The sequence below is a fragment of the Plasmodium brasilianum genome, chromosome 2 (genome assembly GCF_023973825.1).
Source record: "Plasmodium brasilianum strain Bolivian I chromosome 2, whole genome shotgun sequence".
NCBI lineage: Eukaryota > Apicomplexa > Aconoidasida > Haemosporida > Plasmodiidae > Plasmodium > Plasmodium brasilianum.
In genome coordinates, this window is record NC_090115.1 from 852,037 (window position 1) to 874,840 (window position 22,804).

General features: G+C 21.8%; 4 protein-coding genes across 4 annotated transcripts; 3 read left to right on the forward strand and 1 right to left on the reverse strand.

Annotated features, from left to right (window-relative positions):
* Window positions 1-6,061: 6,061 nt before the first annotated feature.
* MKS88_000770 (uncharacterized protein) lies at window positions 6,062-6,367 on the forward strand (the record flags this gene model as incomplete). Its single annotated transcript, XM_067219015.1, has 1 exon — window positions 6,062-6,367. One exon carries the CDS (start codon window positions 6,062-6,064, stop codon window positions 6,365-6,367), a length of 306 nt encoding a protein of 101 aa, XP_067075552.1.
* A 1,706-nt stretch (window positions 6,368-8,073) lies between these two features.
* MKS88_000771 (uncharacterized protein) lies at window positions 8,074-9,308 on the reverse strand (the record flags this gene model as incomplete). The annotated part of the gene is made up of 2 exons (XM_067219025.1): window positions 8,074-8,836; window positions 9,259-9,308. 2 exons carry the CDS (start codon window positions 9,306-9,308, stop codon window positions 8,074-8,076), a joined length of 813 nt encoding a protein of 270 aa, XP_067075553.1.
* Window positions 9,309-11,857: 2,549 nt separating this feature from the next.
* On the forward strand, window positions 11,858-13,623 carry MKS88_000772 (uncharacterized protein; the record flags this gene model as incomplete). Its single annotated transcript, XM_067219036.1, has 2 exons — window positions 11,858-11,968; window positions 12,316-13,623. The coding sequence occupies 2 exons, from the start codon at window positions 11,858-11,860 to the stop codon at window positions 13,621-13,623; spliced, it is 1,419 nt and encodes a 472-aa protein (XP_067075554.1).
* A 6,233-nt stretch (window positions 13,624-19,856) lies between these two features.
* MKS88_000773 (uncharacterized protein) lies at window positions 19,857-22,513 on the forward strand (the record flags this gene model as incomplete). The annotated part of the gene is made up of 2 exons (XM_067219047.1): window positions 19,857-20,057; window positions 20,519-22,513. 2 exons carry the CDS (start codon window positions 19,857-19,859, stop codon window positions 22,511-22,513), a joined length of 2,196 nt encoding a protein of 731 aa, XP_067075555.1.
* Window positions 22,514-22,804: the final 291 nt, after the last annotated feature.

Consider the following 22,804-nt stretch of genomic DNA (forward strand, 5'->3'; position numbering starts at 1 on the left):
ATAAAGTTTTTTAATGAAAGTTCTTTTTTTTTTTTTTTTTTTAATACCATCTGTGCCATGAACTAATAGTTACATTTTAAAATTTTACATTTAATTTAAAACAAAAAAAAAAAAAAATATTACACCATTAATTTTTTTAATTATAAAACTAATTTAATTTGAACAAAGACACAAAATTGCAATGGAAAAGGTCGATTACCTGTTTGAGGTTAAACTTTTTTGCCTGTACTCTTCAACTTTTATGGTAATTGCTACATTTTGTGTATTTACATAAGCTAAGCATATGATATGAACTTTTTTATTTCGAAATAAGTTTTATGGGAAGTATTTCACTGTATAAATACAATTAGTAAGTAAAAAAAAAAAAAAAAAAGAATAAGACATAATACATTTCCTATAAGTTTTATATACATATGTAAAATATTATGGAAATTTACAATTTACATTTATTATTTGATGATATACGGTAAAAGTAGTTTTACATGCATTCTTAAATGCCTATTTGAAGTTATAAAAAGTATATGACGTGAAAAATAGTAGTTTTATTAATATTTTCAAAATGAACACTTCAACTTTTTGATATTTTTAGATTTAATATATGAGCTTATATATATATTTTTTATTGGGTTTTTTGTTAAATATATATCAATAAGATATTGCTAAAAAAAGGATATGCTGATAACATTATATATTTAAAAACACCTCAAGTTCAGCTATTTTGCGTATTTGAAATAATAATGAATTAAGTTTTTTTAAAATTATAAAAATGCTTTTTAAGCTTAAGGCAAATTCAAGAAGGGCTGTAAAAATTGGGATGATGTGGAAAATTTGTACGTGCAAAAATATCCTACATAAATATAGATTCGGTCAAGGATATGTACATATATATATAAGCATAATACATACATATTCATATACAAATATACATACACACAAGCACATAAGTATATATATACAAAATTTACATTTAAAAAATATTGCATTTTAAGACCTTATAATAGTATCCAAATGAAATTTGATAGTGATAGATTTATATGTAGCATGCCCTGTAAGCATTTAAAACGCATAATTGTCTTAAGCTAAAATGCCCTAATTATTGTTGATTTAGTGCTATATAATATATATACGTAAACTTACATTTATACATATATGTATATATACAACATATACTAATATGATAATTATTATATAAAAAAAAAAAAAAAGTGAAAAGGATGACAATTTTGTGCGTGAGTAATTTATACATAAATTTTACAGAAAAAATGGAAATTCAAAAATATAACTTTCAAGATATTAAAAACTATCACAAAAGATCAGGAAAATATTACAAAATTATTCCTATAATACCTACTATTTTTTTTTTTTTTTTTATTACATTTTTTTTTAGTGTTATTATAACGGCAAAATATTTTTTTAACCCCACCAGCAATTACGCCTCAAAGGAAATATGCATATTTTTCCCATTTTCTCCTGAAAAATATATTATTTTTAATAAAAAAGTATTTCTGGCAGTACAGAATAATATTTTTTTTCGTGTACAATTACTAACATGTAACATTTATGGGACCATAGGATAGTAGAAAGTAAATTATATAATATCTGTTGATGGTTTCGCTTGTAAATTAAATTTATTCAATTCAGTTATGAAAGTAACTCTACTATTGAAAAAGAATCCTTATTCTTCTCTAAAACAATATTTCACCATACTCGAAAAAAATTTATATAAATAATGAATTCATGTATGTAAAAAGGAATGAATTTTTTAAAAATGTAAATTATAATAAAGGTATGTATAAGTATACATACACATATATGTATATATATATATATATAAGTATACGTATCTGTAGGGAAAGAAGTGAAATCTTTATTATATGAATAAAAGGGGAAGATAAAACTGAAGGAACTTAATACTAATTAAGCGGGCATGGTCTAGTGGCTATGACGCCTGCTTTACACGCAGGAGATCCCGAGTTCGATCCTCGGTGTCCGTAACTTTTTTGTTTCTATTTTTTATTATAACAATAGTGCTGACATTTATAATTAAATATTTGAAGTTTAATTATTTTTTATACTTTAAAAGAAAGCAAAATTGTTATAACATTATGCACTTCTATTAATATATGAAAAAAAGGTTATAAAACCAAAAATTAAAAATGGTTTAAAGGTAGAATTATTTTTTTTTTATTTGTTTTAACTTCATAATTCTTTAATAATTTATAAAAAAAAATCATGGTACTTACATTTAGCATTTTTTTTTATATTTTATAATAAAAATTTCGTTAAATATTGGACAAAGCAAGATTTATAATTTTTAAAACATTTACTTAAAATAGTATATTATAAATATATACATATATTCATATATATGTATAATTTTATGGTTTGAATTAAAAATGTTCAAATATTTACAAAGCATATGAAATATGGACTTTTTAAAATTAGAATAAGTTTTATGTAAAAATGAATTTCCTTGCGTAGTGATAGCAAGATCTATCTAAATATTTCCTTTTATGTACCTGATTAAAACAGTGTACATACAATAGTATATCGTATATACATAAATACAAAATAATTCTTATCAATTGTGAAGGTTAAAGGTACATATATATATATATATATATATATATGTTTTTTTGGAATACGTTAGCATGTGCTTAAAATTATAATTTAAAATGTTAATTGAAGAGTTACACATTTGAGAAAAAGGTTATTTAAAAAAAATAAACATATTTAGTATCAAAAAAAAATCTCTACTATTACAACTGAATATTAAAAATAAATATCTTTAATTTTAATATGTTTATATAAATGGAGAAATTATTTTCATTTTCACACAACTCTTGGCTTAACTAAAATTTGTATATAATATATTTTTTATGTAAAAATTAAAATTTTTTTACTATTTATATATTATTATTTTTGTAAATATTATTTTTGTAAATTTTCGAATTTTTAAATTTTACCTAACATAAATATAATTATATGTATTCTTTTTTTATTTTAAATAAATAGTTTTTTTATTTGTTTATTTTGAAAGAAAAATAGCCACCTGGGAGGATCGAACTCCCGACCTTTGGTTTACAAGACCAACGCACTGCCACTGTGCTAAGGTGGCAATAGTATGTTTTTATATTGCCACCTTAAAATTGTAAGTTTAAGTTTTGTACAATAATTTTTAATATTTATTCACATAAGAATAAAATGTTATACCATTTTTTCATCTCCCCATTTTTAATTTTTATTTTATTTTTTTCCCTTTTTTCCAAAAGATATTTTAAAGAAATATCCCATTTTTATATTAATTTTTAAGTAATTAAAATTAAGAAAATATAATAATAAATGACAGTGAATTTTTTTTAAAAAATAATTTGAGTAAAGATTGTCCTGCATTCTTTATGCAGCTTTTCACAAATCACAGTTACAGTTCGTATATTTTATAAAGAAAAATATTCTCTCTATTTTTGTTTTAATAAAAATATGATTTTTTCTTAAAGATTAAAAAGTGCAGTGCTGTTTTTATTAGTCATATTCTAAAGAAAACACTCTCTTCATTTTATACTAAATTTACATAAGCCTCCTTAATTCTTGTTAAACACTAAGTATCTTGAGCAAGTAAATATGATTACATGTAATACATATATATATACCCATGTACGATCGCTTTAGTGATAGTAATGTTTAAATAAATTCTCTCTTTCAAACTCTTTTATTCTAAGCTATTTAATGTTAACTGTACGAGAAAAAAAAATTTTCGTATGATATACGTTATTCGCAAAAAAGCTAAGCTGAAAATTTTAAAAAATTTTATTGAATTCCTTTTTTAAGATCCTTTTTTAGTGCTTAAAAAAGTAAAAAAAATAAAGTCATAGAAACGGAAAAACAAAAAAGAGAAGGATGAAAAGGATAAAAAAGAGAAGAATTGTACTATGTTAATATTGCACTTAGAAATTATATGAATAGGTAATTAATTGTTTTTCTAAATTTATAACAATTTTATAAGGCCTTTTTAAAAAGTCTTTGCAATTTTTTCTTTTTTTTCTCAACCTTAAAATTAATTTTATGCTATTTTTATCATATAACTATTATGGAAGGAAATGGTCTTTCAACATTTAGCCCAACCAAAAATTTCCCTTCAGTTTTTTCTTATTTTTTTATAATAAGAAACTGTTGCATATTTTGTTTGTTCTATTATGTATAGTTTTAGTGTGAATTCGTTTGCAGATATATCAATCCTCCTTTAGTGAATATAAATCAGCTAAATGGTTTTCAAAAGATACGCTAAATTAATTTGCACATTTCACAATTTTTTAAATGCTTAGTTTATTTTGCACTACGTATTTTACCGTTTAGGAACTAAGTAATTTCAGAACTGTAAAAGAGAGTATTACTTTATTTAAAACTGCGCGGTTTACTATATTTTGTACTTTTGCGTGATTTACTTAATAAAGCATTAAAGATGTTTGCTTTAATTCGTGTATTTTTGTACTACTGTTTACTCAATAAGTAGTGATGGGCATTTTTTATAATTTTTTTTATTTAATAATAAAAAATATATGACATGAATAATGACTATACATGATATGTCGAAGTGTAGGAAGGGCATAACTTTTCTGAAAGTAAATATAAAGTAATTATACATTGCCGAAGAGTGTGCTTATATTATAATGATATAATTATGCATATGTTACTGTGTATTAAGTTTGTTGTATATAATACTTAACTGCTTTATAAATATAAGAACTCAAATGTTACATATGTTTATAAGTACGTATACATATGAATGGTTCGAAGCGTAGATTTGTTTGGTTGCAAAAATTTTTATATACTCCTAAAATAATATATAATTTAGAAGTAATAAAGATAAAAAAGAAATTAAAAAGACATAAAAAAAGGGTATGGTAAGTACTGTTTAATAGATTAAAAAATAAAATTAAAAAGAACCACAAAAAAAGTTCTTTATAAAAGTTTTTTTCAATTTTTTGCTCTCACAATTGTTCTATATATATATATTTAAATATAAAGTAAGAAAGTCTATTTTTTTATTAATAATCATTTTAACCTACTATTATAACATAATGTACAGATAGAAATAAATACTATCAAGCAGATTTTTTATTAAATACTTTTTTTTTTTTCATGCTTGGCCATGCTACAACTTTTTTTATTATTGTTGTTCTGAGTTGTATGTAATATTTGTGTTTACCATATTAGAACCTATTTTTTATTATTTTTAAATAATAAAATATTATATTTAAAAAGTCCTCCCAATATATTACCATTTTGTTATAAATGTGTTTTCATCATTTTGATGAAACACCCTATTTTGAATTTTTGTTTTTTTGTTTTTCTTTATATATACCATATCTTATTAATTTAAATAAACTGCACAAAGGATGCAACAGACGAACGAAAAAATTTAATATGTTTGAAAATATAACTTATATAAATATACTAAAATTTTACAAAAGTACAGAAAATTTTTATTCTGTTATTTATTTTTGTTTATTTATTTTCTTATATTTTATTTACTATTTTTTTTTCAGTAAGCATATATAATTCTTCCATCACTTGCGTGGTTTCTGCTTTTTTTTAATTTGTTATGAAACACGAAAAAGTTAAAGTTTTAAAAATTTAATTTTTCGTATAGCAGTTGATATTTGGCACTGTATATAGTTGTTATTTATTTAGAATAATTTTATATTTTATAGTTTTTTTTATAATAGATTGTACATTTTTTAATTTAAAAACACATTTAAAAAGCAGCCTCCACCTAATGAAGCTGATATGAAGTTATTATTATAAAATGACACAGCACACTTTTTCATTTTTTTAGCTTATTTGGTAATTTTTTTTTTTTTATAGTATTGTTTTTTTTATGTAAAATTATAATTATCATTTGATTATTATCTGTAAATTTTGTAAATATATTTGATAACTTCGAAAAAGTAACTAATGCAAAACTGTGAAAACGTATATATTTTATAATTATATACGAAAAAAAAAAAAAATAATAATTTGGTGCATTTTTTTGTAAAAATAAAATATACTTTCATGAAGAATGGAATTAGATGATATAAATGGTAGGTTTCTAAAAGATAAACAATTTTTTCAAAATGGAAAGCAGATCAAAGTAAAAGATAACAAAATGGTGGACATTCCTAATACATCTTTATACAGTAACTATAATATGGTACAGGAGGAAAAAAGTAATTTGTTTTTAAGTGAACAAAATATTTTAAATTCAGATAGAAAAGATATAGAATTAAAGAGTAGAATGAGAAATAATACGTACATGGAAGGCAGATTTTACATCTTTTTAGTTCTTTTTATTTCTTTCTATGCCCTTTTAGTAGTAAGGGATTAGTTGAGGGTTTTTAGATTAAATTTAAATGCATGTGTATACGCGTGTATATATATATATATATTTGTATTTTTATACATATATGTATTTACGTACTTATATATGCAATGTAGTTGTGAGGCTCTTCTTTGCCCCATTTATATTTTTCATATATTTACTATTAACACTTTACACGAAAAATAGTTATTGTGCACGGTTTATAAAACAATTAATTTTTACTTTTCGTAACACAGAATTTCATTCGTAAGGGTCTAGGTTTTATTTCAATTAGTCATAGGTTAGCGAATATTGATGGAGGAAGCCTTACTATGTAAACCATAAAGTTGGAAGATAAAAGTTTAAGGGTATTTATTTTAGCTAACCACAGTGCTTAACAAATTATACAATATGTTAACTGAGATTTAGGAGAAAAAAAAAAAAAAAAAATGACAGAAAATGATAATTAAAAAGGAGACCAATTACAAATTCAGGGGAGCAAATAACGTACTATGAATAATATCATAGGTAGCAAGTCATTACAAGCATAAATATATTATAGATCATAAATAGTTGTACAAGGATCAAATGAACATAGATATGTTTTGTTAATATGATTTTTCAATGTATCATTTTTCTGTACATATTTTTTTGTATATTTGTCAATAAAACTATTTAGGATTTTTTTTTGTTTTTTTTAATTAATTGTTCAACCGACTTTTTAATTTTTTTAGTAATGTTTTGATTTTGTTTTTTATTTTATTTTTTTTCATTAAATTTAACTTTATTGTTTTTGTATCTGAAAGAAAATAATAGAAGTAATATTTTCCAAATTTAGAAGGAAATGGATATACTTAAATGGGCCCTCAGTTTATATACCATTAATTTGGTGGGTACCAAGAGCAAAAAATTAGTGAACGTTGTATTAATACCTATGTGAATGTGCTGGGATATATATATGTTAATCTTAATGAGATAAAACTCTTTGTTCCCTATACTTAGCATTAAAATAATAACAGAGGCTGAAGGGAGAAATAATTATTACCGACGAATATTTTTTTTGCTTTAACCTCAAATTATATTTATATCTGTGGAGGGCTGAGATAAAAATAGTACGCATTAAATATTGAAGTGTCAAAGGTGTGACTATAATTATTTTGTAGTGAAAAAGTTTACGAAAATTTTAATTAAAAATGTATTATATAATTAATAAAAATGTTATGCATGAATCAAATTAGAAATGCACACAACATAGTAATATATATGTATTAACAAAAAAGAATGGGTTTTTTTAATATATATTTTTTTTGTTTGTTTACTAAAAAATTAAAGTTATAAAAAGATGAATCCGTTTTATGCTTAAAAAAAAAAAAAAGAATTAACACAGCAATAATATGATTCATAGATTAATCACTTAAATTTTTTTAAGAGAAAAAAACTATTTTGTATATAAACCATTGGAATCATAATACATAAACTAGATGATATTTTCAATAGATTTCATATCTTTTCTTTGTCTACTAAAAAAATTTTGCTTCTTATTTTATAAAGTATTTTGATCCCCATTTTTGCCTGCACGCTGATATATTAGTGCACCATATATATCTATATAGGTGTATATATATATGTATGTGTTAATGTACAGGCGGAGCCCCAAATAAATCACCTCTTGACTGCATAACAACTTTTCTGGGGTTTCTTTTTTTTCTTATAACGCCTACAGCCAATTTTGTTCACTGGCGTTGATTTAGCCCCTTAAACGCTTCTTTATCTTTCTCATTCTTTTGCTTTGCAAGTTTTTCCGTTTGTGCTGTCCACTTATCAATGGACGATTGAAGAAATTTATTATACTCAGATAGAAAAGGTGTTTTATATGTATCTATTAAAGAATATTTTAAAGAACTGTAAACTTCTTTGCACGAATTTGATATTGTTTTTAAATGAAGAATGGATGTATGAAGTAGGTCGTCCTTGTGTCTTAGTGTATTTAAGATATCACTAAAATAATGAACCCAAATAGTCCATTTTTCCTTTTTCCACTGAGGATCCATATTTTGTGTTAATTTATTGTTAGCCCAATTACTATGCATATTTTCAAAAGCTGCATCAAATTGTCTATCCCTGTATTCATAGTAGTCGTCCCTATAAGAAGCACATATTTCGTTATACACTTCTTGCTCTACTCGTTTTGGCTCATTTGTTTCATATAAATCATTAATAATGTATTCAGCTATATCTAGAATATAAAATTCTGACAAAGGGGATTTATTATTTTTTTCTGAGTTCTCTCTCAGAACATTAACTAAATCATCTTTAGTCTCTAATAGAATTTGCTTCTTCTCGGTAGTAATATTTTTAAAATGTACACTAGCTTTTTTTGTCATTGCATACTTAAACTTAATAAAGGTAATATATTCCTTTAAATTATGTATAGTATTAATAGACAAAAGTTTATTTATTTCTTTATCACTCAAGGGAACACCTGACAATAATTCCCTTTTAGATGTTATACATGGAACATACAAAATATAATTAAAAAAGTACAACAAAAAAAAAAATTCTCTACAAAAAGTCATATTAACGTAATGGGCATAATAACAGGAAGTAGTAAGGCATTAATTTTTTGGTTAAGTTTTTATCAATAAATACATATGAAACGTAAATATCGAGTGAATTGTTGTACATTATAACATCTCACAAGGTAGTAAAATGGAGGTACTTTTTTCCTTTATTTTTTGCATTATATATTAAAATATATATATGTATATGTATCTATTTTTTTTTTTTTTTTTTCTTTTTAGCACATTTTATGAAGTTATTATTTGTAATATTTTCACAAGATGGTTCTGTTCTTCTTTACATATTAAACTGTTTTTCTGTTAGACTACAGATTTGTTTTATTGATATTTTGGATTTACTTTTTAGCATTCCTACTACTGTCATTGTTAACTTTATTTCGAACATACATTATTTTTATTAAACCGAAAGAGTAAAAAATGTCTTTTATGGTATTAGAAAGGTACAAACATATATATGCAAATACATTTACGTGCGCATACATACATACACACACACATATATACTTATGTATATATTATTGTAGCACTGCACATAGTTGCAGTTGTTTTAATTATTTAATATACCTACTAACCTCCAAAAAAAATAACAAGTAACCTAATCATTGAGAATTTTATGAATTAAAAATACCGGAATATCAATAAACTTATAACAAAAAATATATGAGTCCTACTGTGTCATACGCATACATATGCTTATTAAAAAAATAATACCTCTAATAAAAATGGGATTTGAAAAATACTGTTTTATTTATATCGTTAAGACTATTGCGAAGGCACATGAAATATTATAATAAAAAGGTGCAATTTCTATTTCTACTTTTATATTTAAAAAAAAAAAAATCACTATTAGAATAGGCATGCAATACAATAGCATCATATTAACATCAACATTCATTTATTACGCTATGTAATACGGGTAAAAAAAAAAGAAAAGAATAACTGAACATATTGTAAAAGGGTAAAATAAAATAAAATAAAAATAACAGTATCCCAAGTATTCTAATTTTATAAATTATAAAATACTACATACATAATATAGAATTTATATATATATATATATATTTTTTTTTTTTTATATGTTTTGTTAATAGCTTATGTATAAAAATGCTTTGGGCGCTTTCGTTTTTACCTAAACAATGTATTAAGAGAAAATGCGCATACTAAAATATTTGTTGTAATAAAAAAGCTATTCAACATTTCGTATGCCATGTAGCACTTGCTCATTTTAGTAATGCTTACGGACTTATGTAGACATTTTACATATGTATATAAATAATAATATATATAACGGTTAATAATTGGTGAAAATCTAAGAATTAAAGTTTTAATTTATCATAATACTGTTAAATAAGGAATGTGAATTTAATATACCTACACTTTTTAATTTACCCAAAATCACAGTAAATTTTATTATATAATTTTATAAAATTAACAAATATATTGCACGACTTCAATTATTTTTTATTTATATAAAAAACTCAGTATTCCCCCCCTTCTAAATTATTATTACTAAATATACAGTTTAAGCAACCTTGAGGTATTGTGATATAACATTTATTTTTCTTATTTTTTCTTTTTTCTTTAAATTTTCACCTTTATTTAAAAATTTTTTTTTCAACTTTCATTTTTTTTAATTTTTTTTTTGTTTTTTGATAAAATTATTTTATATAAACACAACTATATTTTCTTTTTTTGTAATTGTTTTATAATAAAATTCTCTTAATTTACATATAAATTCGTTCCATACAATTTTTCTGTATGCAATAATTTTTTTTATTATTTAAAATTTTTCATCTGAACGGTAACTAGTAAAATAGAACTGCCAACATATATATATATATTATTCAATATGTTATAATTAATTTTGTTCACGTTGTTATATATATTACACGCACAAAAAAAAATCTAAAAAATAGCATTGCTTAACCTAATAATTAAAAATTATTCCCACAGTATGAATAAGGAAACATTGCTCTTTTTACTCTCATAAATCAATATATATTTAAAAATGTACTTATCCGTAAATACAATGTTAAGCGAATTATTATTAACTATACATATATATACACAAACAATAACTATTGCCTAATTATTTGTAAAAAAAAAAATATTTTATCTGATTTTATTAGATAAATAATTATGCGCGCTTTCTGTCATAACAAAATTAATGCATTATATATTAGTAACATAAAAAAAAAAAAATGTATATAAATACGTATACATACGTATCAACCTAATTATAAAGAAAATACTGTGAATGTTACAGTTTTTACGTATATGTTATGAATACTAAATAAACTTAATATATTAAACAACAATTTTGTTGCTTTTTATTTTTAATAAACAACAAAAGCAAACATTTAAAATTATTTTTTAAAAAAATTTAGCCCATATTTTTTTTATGTACCTTTTTTTTATTTTATATATTGAGAACATGCATGCTTTTTAAAAATACTAGAAACTTATTCTTAAGACCGTATTTTATTTTTTTTTCCTAAATAATAATTTTATATATTAGGTTATACTGTAGATAAAGTATGTTCAAATTATAGCAAAATATATCACGTATGTAAAAAAGGCAATTTTTTTAATTTTGAAAAAAATATTAATTTAACTTTTTCAATTAATTGCTAATTTACAATAAATATATAATACTATGTATAATAATTATGTAAAAAAGCTTGAAATAAAAATTAAAAAAGAAATTTTAATTATATTTTATAATTGAATTTTTTTTTTTTTTAGAAGAATAAATATTAAAATTTTAAGTAATTTTAATGTTTATATATATGTTTAAATATATTTTAAAAATATATAATAATAGTAATAAATAAATTAATAAAATATATATATTACAAATATTTAGGAAAAGCTTGAAAAAAAAAAAATTAGATTTTAGTTTAAAAGCCCGTAAAAGATTATTAGTTGCGTTAGAAAAATGGCTACCTTGAAAAAATATAATTCCAAGGAAAAGATGAATACTTTATCACGTGTTGCTAAATTTATCGCATTTTCATGCTTACTTTATATATTGCAGTGTTCCAATAATGTAAGGAAAAAGATATAATTAGATAAAATATAATCATTAATTGTTATTATATACGCTTTTAATATGTATGCCTAATATAATATATACACCTAATTTATATATGAATATACATAACACGTATACCTAATATATATTATATCTACGTAATAATGATGTATATATATATTTATATATAAATTAGGGTTGCTTTATCTTTTTATTTAAATTTTTTTTTATAAATAAAAAAAAAAAAAATGACTCCGAAATATGAAAAATATATAGCTAATAATATAATAATATATATACATACATATTTTTCTTTTTTTCTAAATTGAATTTTTACCAAAAATTTTGAATATTATTAATAGGGTGCGTATGAGAATTCTTGCAATAAGTGTTGTAGAAAAAATGAATTTGACTTAAAATGTAAGAGATTATTAGCCGAATCAACAAATGAAGATGGATCCGAAAAAAATGTTTTTAAAGATCTATTAAATGGATTATCAGATTCATGTGAAAAACAAATGGGAAACGAAATAATACCGAAAATTGATGAATTTACACAATTATTAAAGGATAATTATGAAAAAGAATTAAAACCCAAAATTGATGAATTGACAGGAAAAATTAAGGATAATATTGACAAGGAAATAAAACCAAAACTTTGTGAATTTAAAGAAAAATTAAGAGAGTTAGAAGAGGGGCTTGAAAAGGAATTGTGTGAGGTATGTTATGATGATGAAAATAATGAAGATGTAAGCAAAGATGAAAATTCTAATGATGAGTTGAATTTGCCAACCGTTGATGACGTTGCAGAAGAAGTTTATGATAAATTATCAGAATCAGAATGGGACATGCATAGTAAATATGAAGAAGTAAAGGAAGAATTGATGAACAAATTAAAGGATATTCAAAAGGAAATAAAACCAAGAATAGATGATATAACCAAAAAATATTTGACTGAACTTGAAGTTCAAGTGAAACCTAAAATGGAAGATTTAGCATCAAAATTTAAAGACATACAAGTTGAATTGAGACCCAAATTTGATGAATTAAAAGAATGTTTAAGAAAAGATATTGAAAAAGAAGTAAAACCAAAAATGGATTACTTAAAAGAAAAAATAAGTACCATTGAAAAAGAAGTAATACCTGAATTGTCTAAATTCTCAGGTAAAATGAAAAATTTGGAAGAAGAAGTAAAACCAAATATTGATTCATTAAAAGAAAAATTTAAAAATTTTGAAGCACAAGTAAAACCAAAAGTATCAGAATTTGCTGATAAACTTAAAGTAGAAATTGACGAGGAGTTGAAAAATAAAATTGACGATGTATTTAAAAAAGTGTTAGGGGAATGTGAAACTGACATTAAAAGTAGAATAAGTGATTTTGGAAAACAAGTTAAAGATGAAATTGAAAATGAAGTGAAACCAGCGGTTAAAGATTTAAAAGACACTTTAACACAAAAATTAACTGAAATGGACGAGGAAATTACACCATATGTGGAAGATACTTTAAGAGAAAGTTTAGATAAAATTTGTGAATGTATACCTCAAACCAAAGATGATTTAAATGAAGTTGGTAAACACATAAAGGAAGGATTGAAATCATGTGCAAAAAGTTTTGATTCAACATTATCCGGTAAAGGTTGGTTACGAGGATTCAAAAATCTTTTTTAAAGTTTTACGTAGAGATACAGACATACACACATATATATATATGTATATATAGGAACCAATGTGTAAATATGACTTGATCTATTTTAGGTAGATTTCGCTACAAAAAGAAATCACATTACAGTTGGATGCGTATTGGTAGAAGCAGTATTTATCTGTTTATTATTTTACATGTATTTTTAATAGATATAAATGTTTATGATGCTATTTTTTATTTTTTTATTTTAGTGATGCATAAAAATACCATTGGGTTATATAATGGATATATATTAATATTTAAGAGAAAAGAACGTAAAAAATTTTCCTGAAAATTAAAAAACCTTTTTTTAATTTTTTGGAGAAAATATGAGTTAATATTAACATGGGATAGGAATTAAAACCAAATACTGAATATATATGTAGCCATATATAAGTATGTATATGTAATATGTATATATATATATATATATACATGTTTATTGCCTTTTAGAAATGAATACATACAAAAGGATAAACTACCCATTGATTTCAAAGATAACATGAACTTTTTTATATAAACGTTCTTATAATCAATACTGAAAAAAAAATAAATATTATATATGTAATTTTGTCAATTGATATATGAATTTTTTCCAACTTTATTACTTTTTTGTATTATGCCTTTTTGCTAAACTGTGCTATATAATTCGCTGCACTGTCGTAGTCTAATTCTGTATTACGTACGTTCTACCGTGTTTGGATTTAATTTAACACCTAATATTTTATACCAAGAGTAACCTTATATATATACTATATATTACTTAAAGAAAGGTATTTACATATCGTGTCTATATGTTTTTATATACACTGATATGTATAATATAAAATGTATGTTGTGTATGTTATGCATACAGCACATTGATTGAAATGGTATTTTGAATGAAATAGCAATTGAAGTCCTGGAATAGCACTTTCATTTTTATGTACAGGAATGGAAAGTTATTTTTATATTTTATTATTTAAAATAATAATATTATAATTCAAATGAATTTTTTGGTTGATAATTTTAATTTAAACATATGATGAGAATGTGCAATATAATAATATATATATTTAAACTTTAAAGTGAATACTATATATGAAAGGACTTTTCTTTTATTTTTACATAAATTCATAAATCCTTAAATCAAAAATAAATTTTATTGAAGAACTGTTATTAAGAGATAGAAATTTTTTACGAAAAAAAAAAAAAGAAAATTCATAAGAGTTATATAGCAAGTTTTATCTGATTCATCCTATTAGAAATGATTAGCAGTATTACAGTATTCCTATTTTATTTTATTATATTGTGGGCGAATATCTTTCTTTTTAGGAGTTATAAATAAGTGATACAACATTTGCTAATTAAATTATATGTGATTTAAGAATTTAAAACTTTTATATATAGTTAAGCGCAAAAATAAAGTAATACTTTTTTTTTTTATTTGTTTTAAATATATAATTGTTCAAATGAAAGGGGTGATTTCTAGTTATTTGTGTTTATATAAATGTATAATGTGTAAATGCGATAAGAAACTAGTGATAACAATGTTAATAAAGATATTACATTGAAGTAATTTCACTTGACATGATATATACTTTTACGTAAATTCATAATGGCTAATTTGAATTTTTTTTCCAGAAATTAGAGGGAGAAAACAAGAAATATAATAAAAAATAAAAAAGAATAAGAAACAAAATGGTAAAATAAAGGGTAAAATAAAGTATAAATTTAAGCATTAATTAAAAAAATTTCGCAGGCTTTGCAAAAGTTATTAGACACAAGTTTATCAATTAATTTTACAAAGTACGTTTATAAAATGTGTGTATATGAGACTAATAATAATTAATAACAGTAATGGATGTTTAAAGCATTTGAAAATCGAAAATGAAATGATTTTTACAAAAGGAAAAAAGATAGAAAAAGAAATAGAAGGATTTTCTTAATTCTTACCCTTCGTAGTTATTGCATATATATTTTTAATCTGAAAGTAAATGAAGTGTCAACATAAAAAAAGGAAAATATATATTACTTTATTTTTAAAAATTTTATTTTACTTATATATATTATAAGAGTATATAATATTAAAAAGCTCATACTTTTTAGGCAACTTAAAACAAAAATATATTTTATTATATTTTTTTGCAACTGTTTTTTGAATATAGAATTAATGAAGACGTATAATAAAAATTTAGAACTTGTGGAAAACTTATATATATTATTTTTCAAGAAGTTTATTTGTTATTATATAAACATATCTCCTTTTTTCAAAATGTCGTTAATTACTTATTCTTCGTGAATAATGTATTATTGTAGAAGTAATATAAAACCAAAAAATTGTACTTTGCATATTAGCTTAATCTCTATTATAATTCTATCATTATAAATGCATATATTTATATGCATACAAATTAGGTACAAGTATTACGTATTTCTATATATAATTTTATTTGTTAAAAAGTAATTATTTTTTTTGCACCATATTTTTTGCCTTACACATGGTGAGCTCATTGTGTATGTATTGAGGTATATGTGCAAACTATATATTTTTTAGATAAATACTATATTATTATTTTTATTATTTTTTTTTTTATTCTGTTCCCCTTTCAAATACTTTTTTTCTACATCAATTTTACTTATGAAAGATGAAAGAAATTAAAATTATCGTTTTCATCCGTTATATATATAGTATTCTTAATTGATGACACTAAAATTTTGGAGTTTAATCAAGCAACCCCCCTTAAGGGAAATTTTTATTATTAGGTTCTTTTATTTTTTAATAATAAAATCTTAATATTGAAAGTACGTTACCCATAATATACTTACACATGATATAATTTTATTAGTATAAATTTACTATTATTATTTTATTAATATAATTTTACTATAATTTTAATATAATTTTACTATAATTTTAATATAATTTTACTATAATTTTAATATAATTTTACTACTATATTTTAATTATTATAATTGTGGTGACATATTTTCAGTTAAACAATTTAACTAACACTTTTATTAAAACATTTTTTGTAATATAATTTTTTTTTTAAAGTAAAATTTTTTCATTCTTATTTTTCCAATTAAAACAAAAGTAATAATATAAGAACATTAAAATTTTGGTAATTTTAAAAACCCATGTGTAACCAAATTTTCCTATAAAAAATTTGTTATATTTAAATTGACTTAAAATTAATGTAGTTGGCTAAAAATATTTAAAAGCATTTCGAAGACAATATTACATATATGCAAATTTCAACAATATATATAGGGATAAATGATAATTTTTTTCATACGAATTAAATTATTTTTATTTTAGACAAATATTGTATAAAAAATCTTTATACTGCGAATATTTCACTTTTATGAAATTTTTCATAAAATATGAATTTCACAACTAACGTATAATTAATTGTGTATAATTTTTTAAAAGATTTTTAAAAAGTAATCTTAAAATATATCTAAAAAGGCTTATACCAAAAAGGACCTTAATAATGGATTAAGCATCGTTAAATTAATAGCGAATTAAAAACTCGTTTACCAAACAAAAAAAAGAAAAAAAAAGTTGTATATATATAAAAGAACATACTTGAAAAAATTAGTATATATAAGGAGGGTTCTGAAAAGTTTCAGTTTTCCCAATTTTCTGTGCTTTTGTAGTGACCAAAAAATGTTAATTTTCATTTTAAATAACGTACTATAAAAATAATGCTTAAAGGATTAAATTGTTTTTAATGTTTATTACCATAATGTTATAAAACTAAAAGTAAATTAGTTCTTCAAACATGAAACATAACTATAAAAACAACCATAAATAGAATAAGTAGTAATTAAAAAAAAATTCCTAATTATCCATATATAAATATATATACAAATATGTACATGTACACATATATATATTACTTCAATTACAAATTACTAAGTAAATAATTGTTTTGTAACATTCATTAACCATATTCATAGTTTACATGAAATATAAATTTTCATTTAGATTATAACAAAATATATACTACTTTAAAATAATATATTTTTGTTTTTTCTTTTTTTATTTTTTTAAACTTACATTTCTAATATTATACTATATTATAACAACCAATTCGAACAAAAACGCATATACACACTTTTATCTATATAATATTCATATATATATTATAATATATTCAATTTTTTTATATCTTAACCATTTTTTAAATAGAATAATATCTATCATATAATTCTTATATTTTATGTAACAATTTTTCCGTACATAAATACAAATTAAAAAATGCTATTTATGTTATTAATTATAAAAAATGGGTAAAAATAAAGTACAATATCTAAGTAGCACATAGTATAGGACTTTAATAATAGTATATATATATCTTTTGGGATTATATAATATATATATTTTTTTTAACAAAATATATTTCATAATGAAAAATTTTCTTTACAACGATAATTTCTAAAACAAACACTAAACATTTTACCTTCATATTGTACAATAAGATATATATATATATATATATATATTAATATTGCTATATTTTACTCAAAATATGTAAGTCAACATTTGTTATAAGGAATATTATTACTAAATAAAAATTTTCATACTATTATTTAAAATTTTCCTGCAATATATAAAATTATCATATACTATAATTAACATAAAAATTTTATTCGTACATAGTAATTTTATATATAACAAAAAACAAGAACTTTTCAAGCTTATATAAATAATTTCACATTTTAAGTTATTTTTTATATTAATTTATAAGTTTATTTTAAAATTTATATTCTATTTTATAATTTACCGTTACCTTGAAGTTTGCATTTCATTTAGACTTACGTAAGCTTAAATTTATACCTCTTACTATTTTTATTGCATCTTTTCATTTTTCATTTTTATTATCTAATTATATGGATTTAAGAGCTCTATTTAATTTCTTATTTTAATTTAATTTCTTATATATTTATATAAGCACGAAAAATAACAGTATATTTTTATTATTTTTATTAATATTTTTAACCTAATTTATTTATATATATAATTTTATATTTAAGTGTTAATTTTAATTTTGTTTATTATATTTTTTACTTTTCTTTTCTTCTTTTTTTGTTTTATTATTGCATTAATTAGTTCTGTTTTTTTATTTCTTTTCATTAAAAAGAGTTTAATAACATTATTTTTGTGTTAATTTTTTATTGTCCTTTTTGTTTTCTAAGCATTTCTATATATTTTTTTTTAATTTGATAAAATTTGTTATGAATGTGCATAAAAGAAAGATATTAGCAACAGGGCTAATCATTTAAAATTTTATAATACGTTGAAACTTTGAAGATAATTTTTAATTATAAATTAAAAATAAATATCATGAGTTTTCTTTTATTCCATAAAGTTCATGTAATTTTTTGGTAGCTATGGGCAAAATATATTTTATCTAATACATATATGTATTTATTACATTACATGTATGTATATATTTATAAATATTTTATATATAAATATAAAAAATATATTTCGTACAGATTATTTGTATATAATTGTATATATATATTATTATTACGTAGTTACCACATACTTATTCATAATTTGCAGCGGATAGTCCATTCATGTTATGAATTGTTTACTGATAAATATATATATAGAATAATACGTAATATAAGTAATTGCATAATTAAAATATTATAAATAGGTATGATATTTAGAGAGAAAACCTGTTTTTTCTGTATTTATTATTAGTAGCATATTAATTAATTGGTTCTAAATTATATATATAATAATATTTTATTTGTTATTTTTAAATTTTATACTTTATATTTTTAAAAAAGTAATAAAAATTTTCTTTTTTCCAGACAAGAAAATTATGATGGTATAAATAAATAAAATAATATATATCTTACATATATTACTAACAACGGCTGTTTAATTTAATTATTTGTATTATGTATTTGTATATAAACAGCATAAGCATAGATGATAAGACATATATATATATATATATATTTAGTATAATATAGTTTATTTTATTTAACAAAATTATATATATATATATATATATATACACTTCAATTTATATAATATTATATATTACAATATAATATATAAAAACGCGTTTAAATAGTATAAAATAAAATAGTGGTTTTAAAATATGTAACAGCATAATATAAAATATAAAATTATTCTCAATGTTTTGCCATATTTAATGAAAATTATGTTTCGTCTTATAAATTATAATTGTTAAATCTAAAAAAATATAAGATGGAGAAGAAGAAATATGGTACTTTAATAAACAGAATAAGTCATGATATATCCAATACAAAATTAACTAGTAATTTTATGCATTTAGCATTTCCAAGTTTAATGAAAAATCACGTTACAGGAAAAATAAACTTATTGCATATTATTACAAAAATTTGTTTATACTCCCTTATAATAAGTATTCTAGGATGTTCTAATAATGTAATATATATTATTTGATATAATTATATACATACGTGCATGTACATATATTTTATATGTATACATATGTATATTTATATGCATATAAATAAAATAGCACTTTTTTTTTTAACAATTTTTATGTATTTTATTATCTCTTACGGATTAATATGTTATTTTATTTTATTGTATTTTTTTACAAAATAAAAAATGCATTGTGATAAGCATATAAATATATAATATGACTATATGTATATATATAATATGAATATATGTATATACATGATGTGAATATATGTATATACATGATGTGAATATATGTATATACATGATGTGAATATATGTATATACATGATGTGAATATATGTATATAGATGATATGAATATATTTACATATATAATATGAATATATGTATATATATTATATAAATATATGCACATATATTTATTTGTACCATTATTTTCTCATAACCCTTTCTTAGTGCACATACTACTGCAACCAAGGGGGTGATAAGAACAATTATAATGACACAAATATAATAGATGATATAAGAGTTATCAGATTGTTAGCACATACCGATGTGCTAAGGAGTGGTAAATATAATGCACCCTACTTTATGAAACCTGGTGATAATAAGGGATATAACAATAATTATAGAGGTACTTCATTTGGGAATCAATATAATAATAATGCACCTTGTGTGCCTACATATAAACCTGTAAAAAAAATTCCGTCATATGTATCTGCATCATATGGAATTACTAATGATGAATATATTCAGAACGATGATGTAAGTAAAAGACTAGCACATGTTGAATCATTATATAGAAACCCAATGGAGTTAAATTATGATTCAGCAAAAACAAAGGGATTAGTAAAACGTCCAAATAAAAGTAATAATGTTCCAAATAAATGTAATAATGATAATAAGGAACATACATTTAGTAAAAATAAGTTGCAAGTGGTGCCAGTGCGAAGTAGTAATAATATTGCTATTACATCATTAAACAGTAAAGATGAAATGGTTGAAGATGAAAATAATGGAAATATGGGAAATTTTGCTAATATAATTATGAGTAATATAAATGAGGTTGAATTAGAAAGGAATCCAGCATTAGAGTTAATAAAAGAAAATATTTTAGATCATGTTTTATCTGCGAATGAAGGGATGAAAAAGAACTTTGATATATTGAAAGAAAATATATCAAATACAATAAAAACTATGGATCAGGAAGGGAAACCCCCAATAGATTTTATTAAGGAAACCATATTAGAAAAATTAGGAGGTATAGAACCAGGTAATGTGAAAGCAAATTTTGAAGAAATAAAAGGAGCTATTATGGATAAAATATCAACAAATATCGAATGTGGAGTGAAACCAACAATTGATAGTTTGAAATTAACTGTAATTGACACATTTGAAGATTTTAACGCTGGGATGAAACCAAAAATTAATGATTTAAAAGATTCTATTAAAGGACAAATTGAAAAAATTGAGAGTGATATGATACCAAAAATTGGAAATACGATAAAAGATTGTATAACAGATAAATTAGAAGGAATTTCCAGTGATACTGAAAAAAAGTCTGAAGTGATATTAGATTCAGTAATGACTAATGTTAAAAATATTTACAATAAAACTCCTAATCCAAAAGATTTAATAGGAAATGTTACCAAATTACCAACAAATATCCAAGGAAAAATACTTGAAAACAAGGTAGTAAAAAACAAAATTGGGAAAGGATTATTTGGCAATCTTAAAAATTGCTTTCATTCATTAGGTGATACAACGAAAGCAATTTTAAGTATTATTTTATCCGTATTTTTTGCAATAGGAGGAATTTTGGGATTCTCTCTTGGTAGCGGATACACAGGAGGTCATGCTGGTGGTGGTATAGGATTTGCAATAGCTTTGGGCCTTGCATATTATGCTATAATAAAATTGTTAAAAATATCAGTTTTTTCTAAGTTTAAAATCAGAGATAAAATTCCATTTTTAAAAAAGTCAAAAGACGAAGAGAAGAAGGACACTCCTCCACCTGAGCCCGCCAAACCGGATACTACAAAATTAGATACCAGAATATCTTCTACTACTAAAACTGCTATTAAGCAACGTGATAGTGCAAAACATGTTACAACTAAACCTATTACTACTAAACCTATTACTACTAAACCTGTTACAACTAAACCTGTTACAACTAAACCTGTTACAACTAAACCTGTTACTACTAAACCTGTTACTACTATACCTGTTACTACTAAACCTGTTACTACTAAATCTGTTACAACTAAACCTGTTACTACTAAATCTGTTACAACTAAACCTGTTACTACTAAACCTGTTACTACTAAACCTGTTACTACTAAACCTGTCACAACTAAACCTGTTACAACTAAACCTGTTACTACTAAACCTGTTACTACCAAACGTGGCCCCAATAAACCTGCAACTCCTAAACGCGCTACAACTAGTTAGAGCTTTTAGATTTTTTTGTACTAAATATATTTATATGTTTTTGTAATATCTACATAAAGGTTATCATTCTGAAACCTTAAATTTAATATATATATTAACATAATATATATAAATATTTAAATACAGAAATCTTATAAATATTTTGTTTTTTTTAATGATTATTGTAATCTTTTTTTTTTGTATTTTTAAGTAAAAAAAAAAAAACTTAAAAAATAAAAAAAAAACATACATACACATATATATATTATAGATATATGTTTGTATATATGTTTATATTATATACATATATTT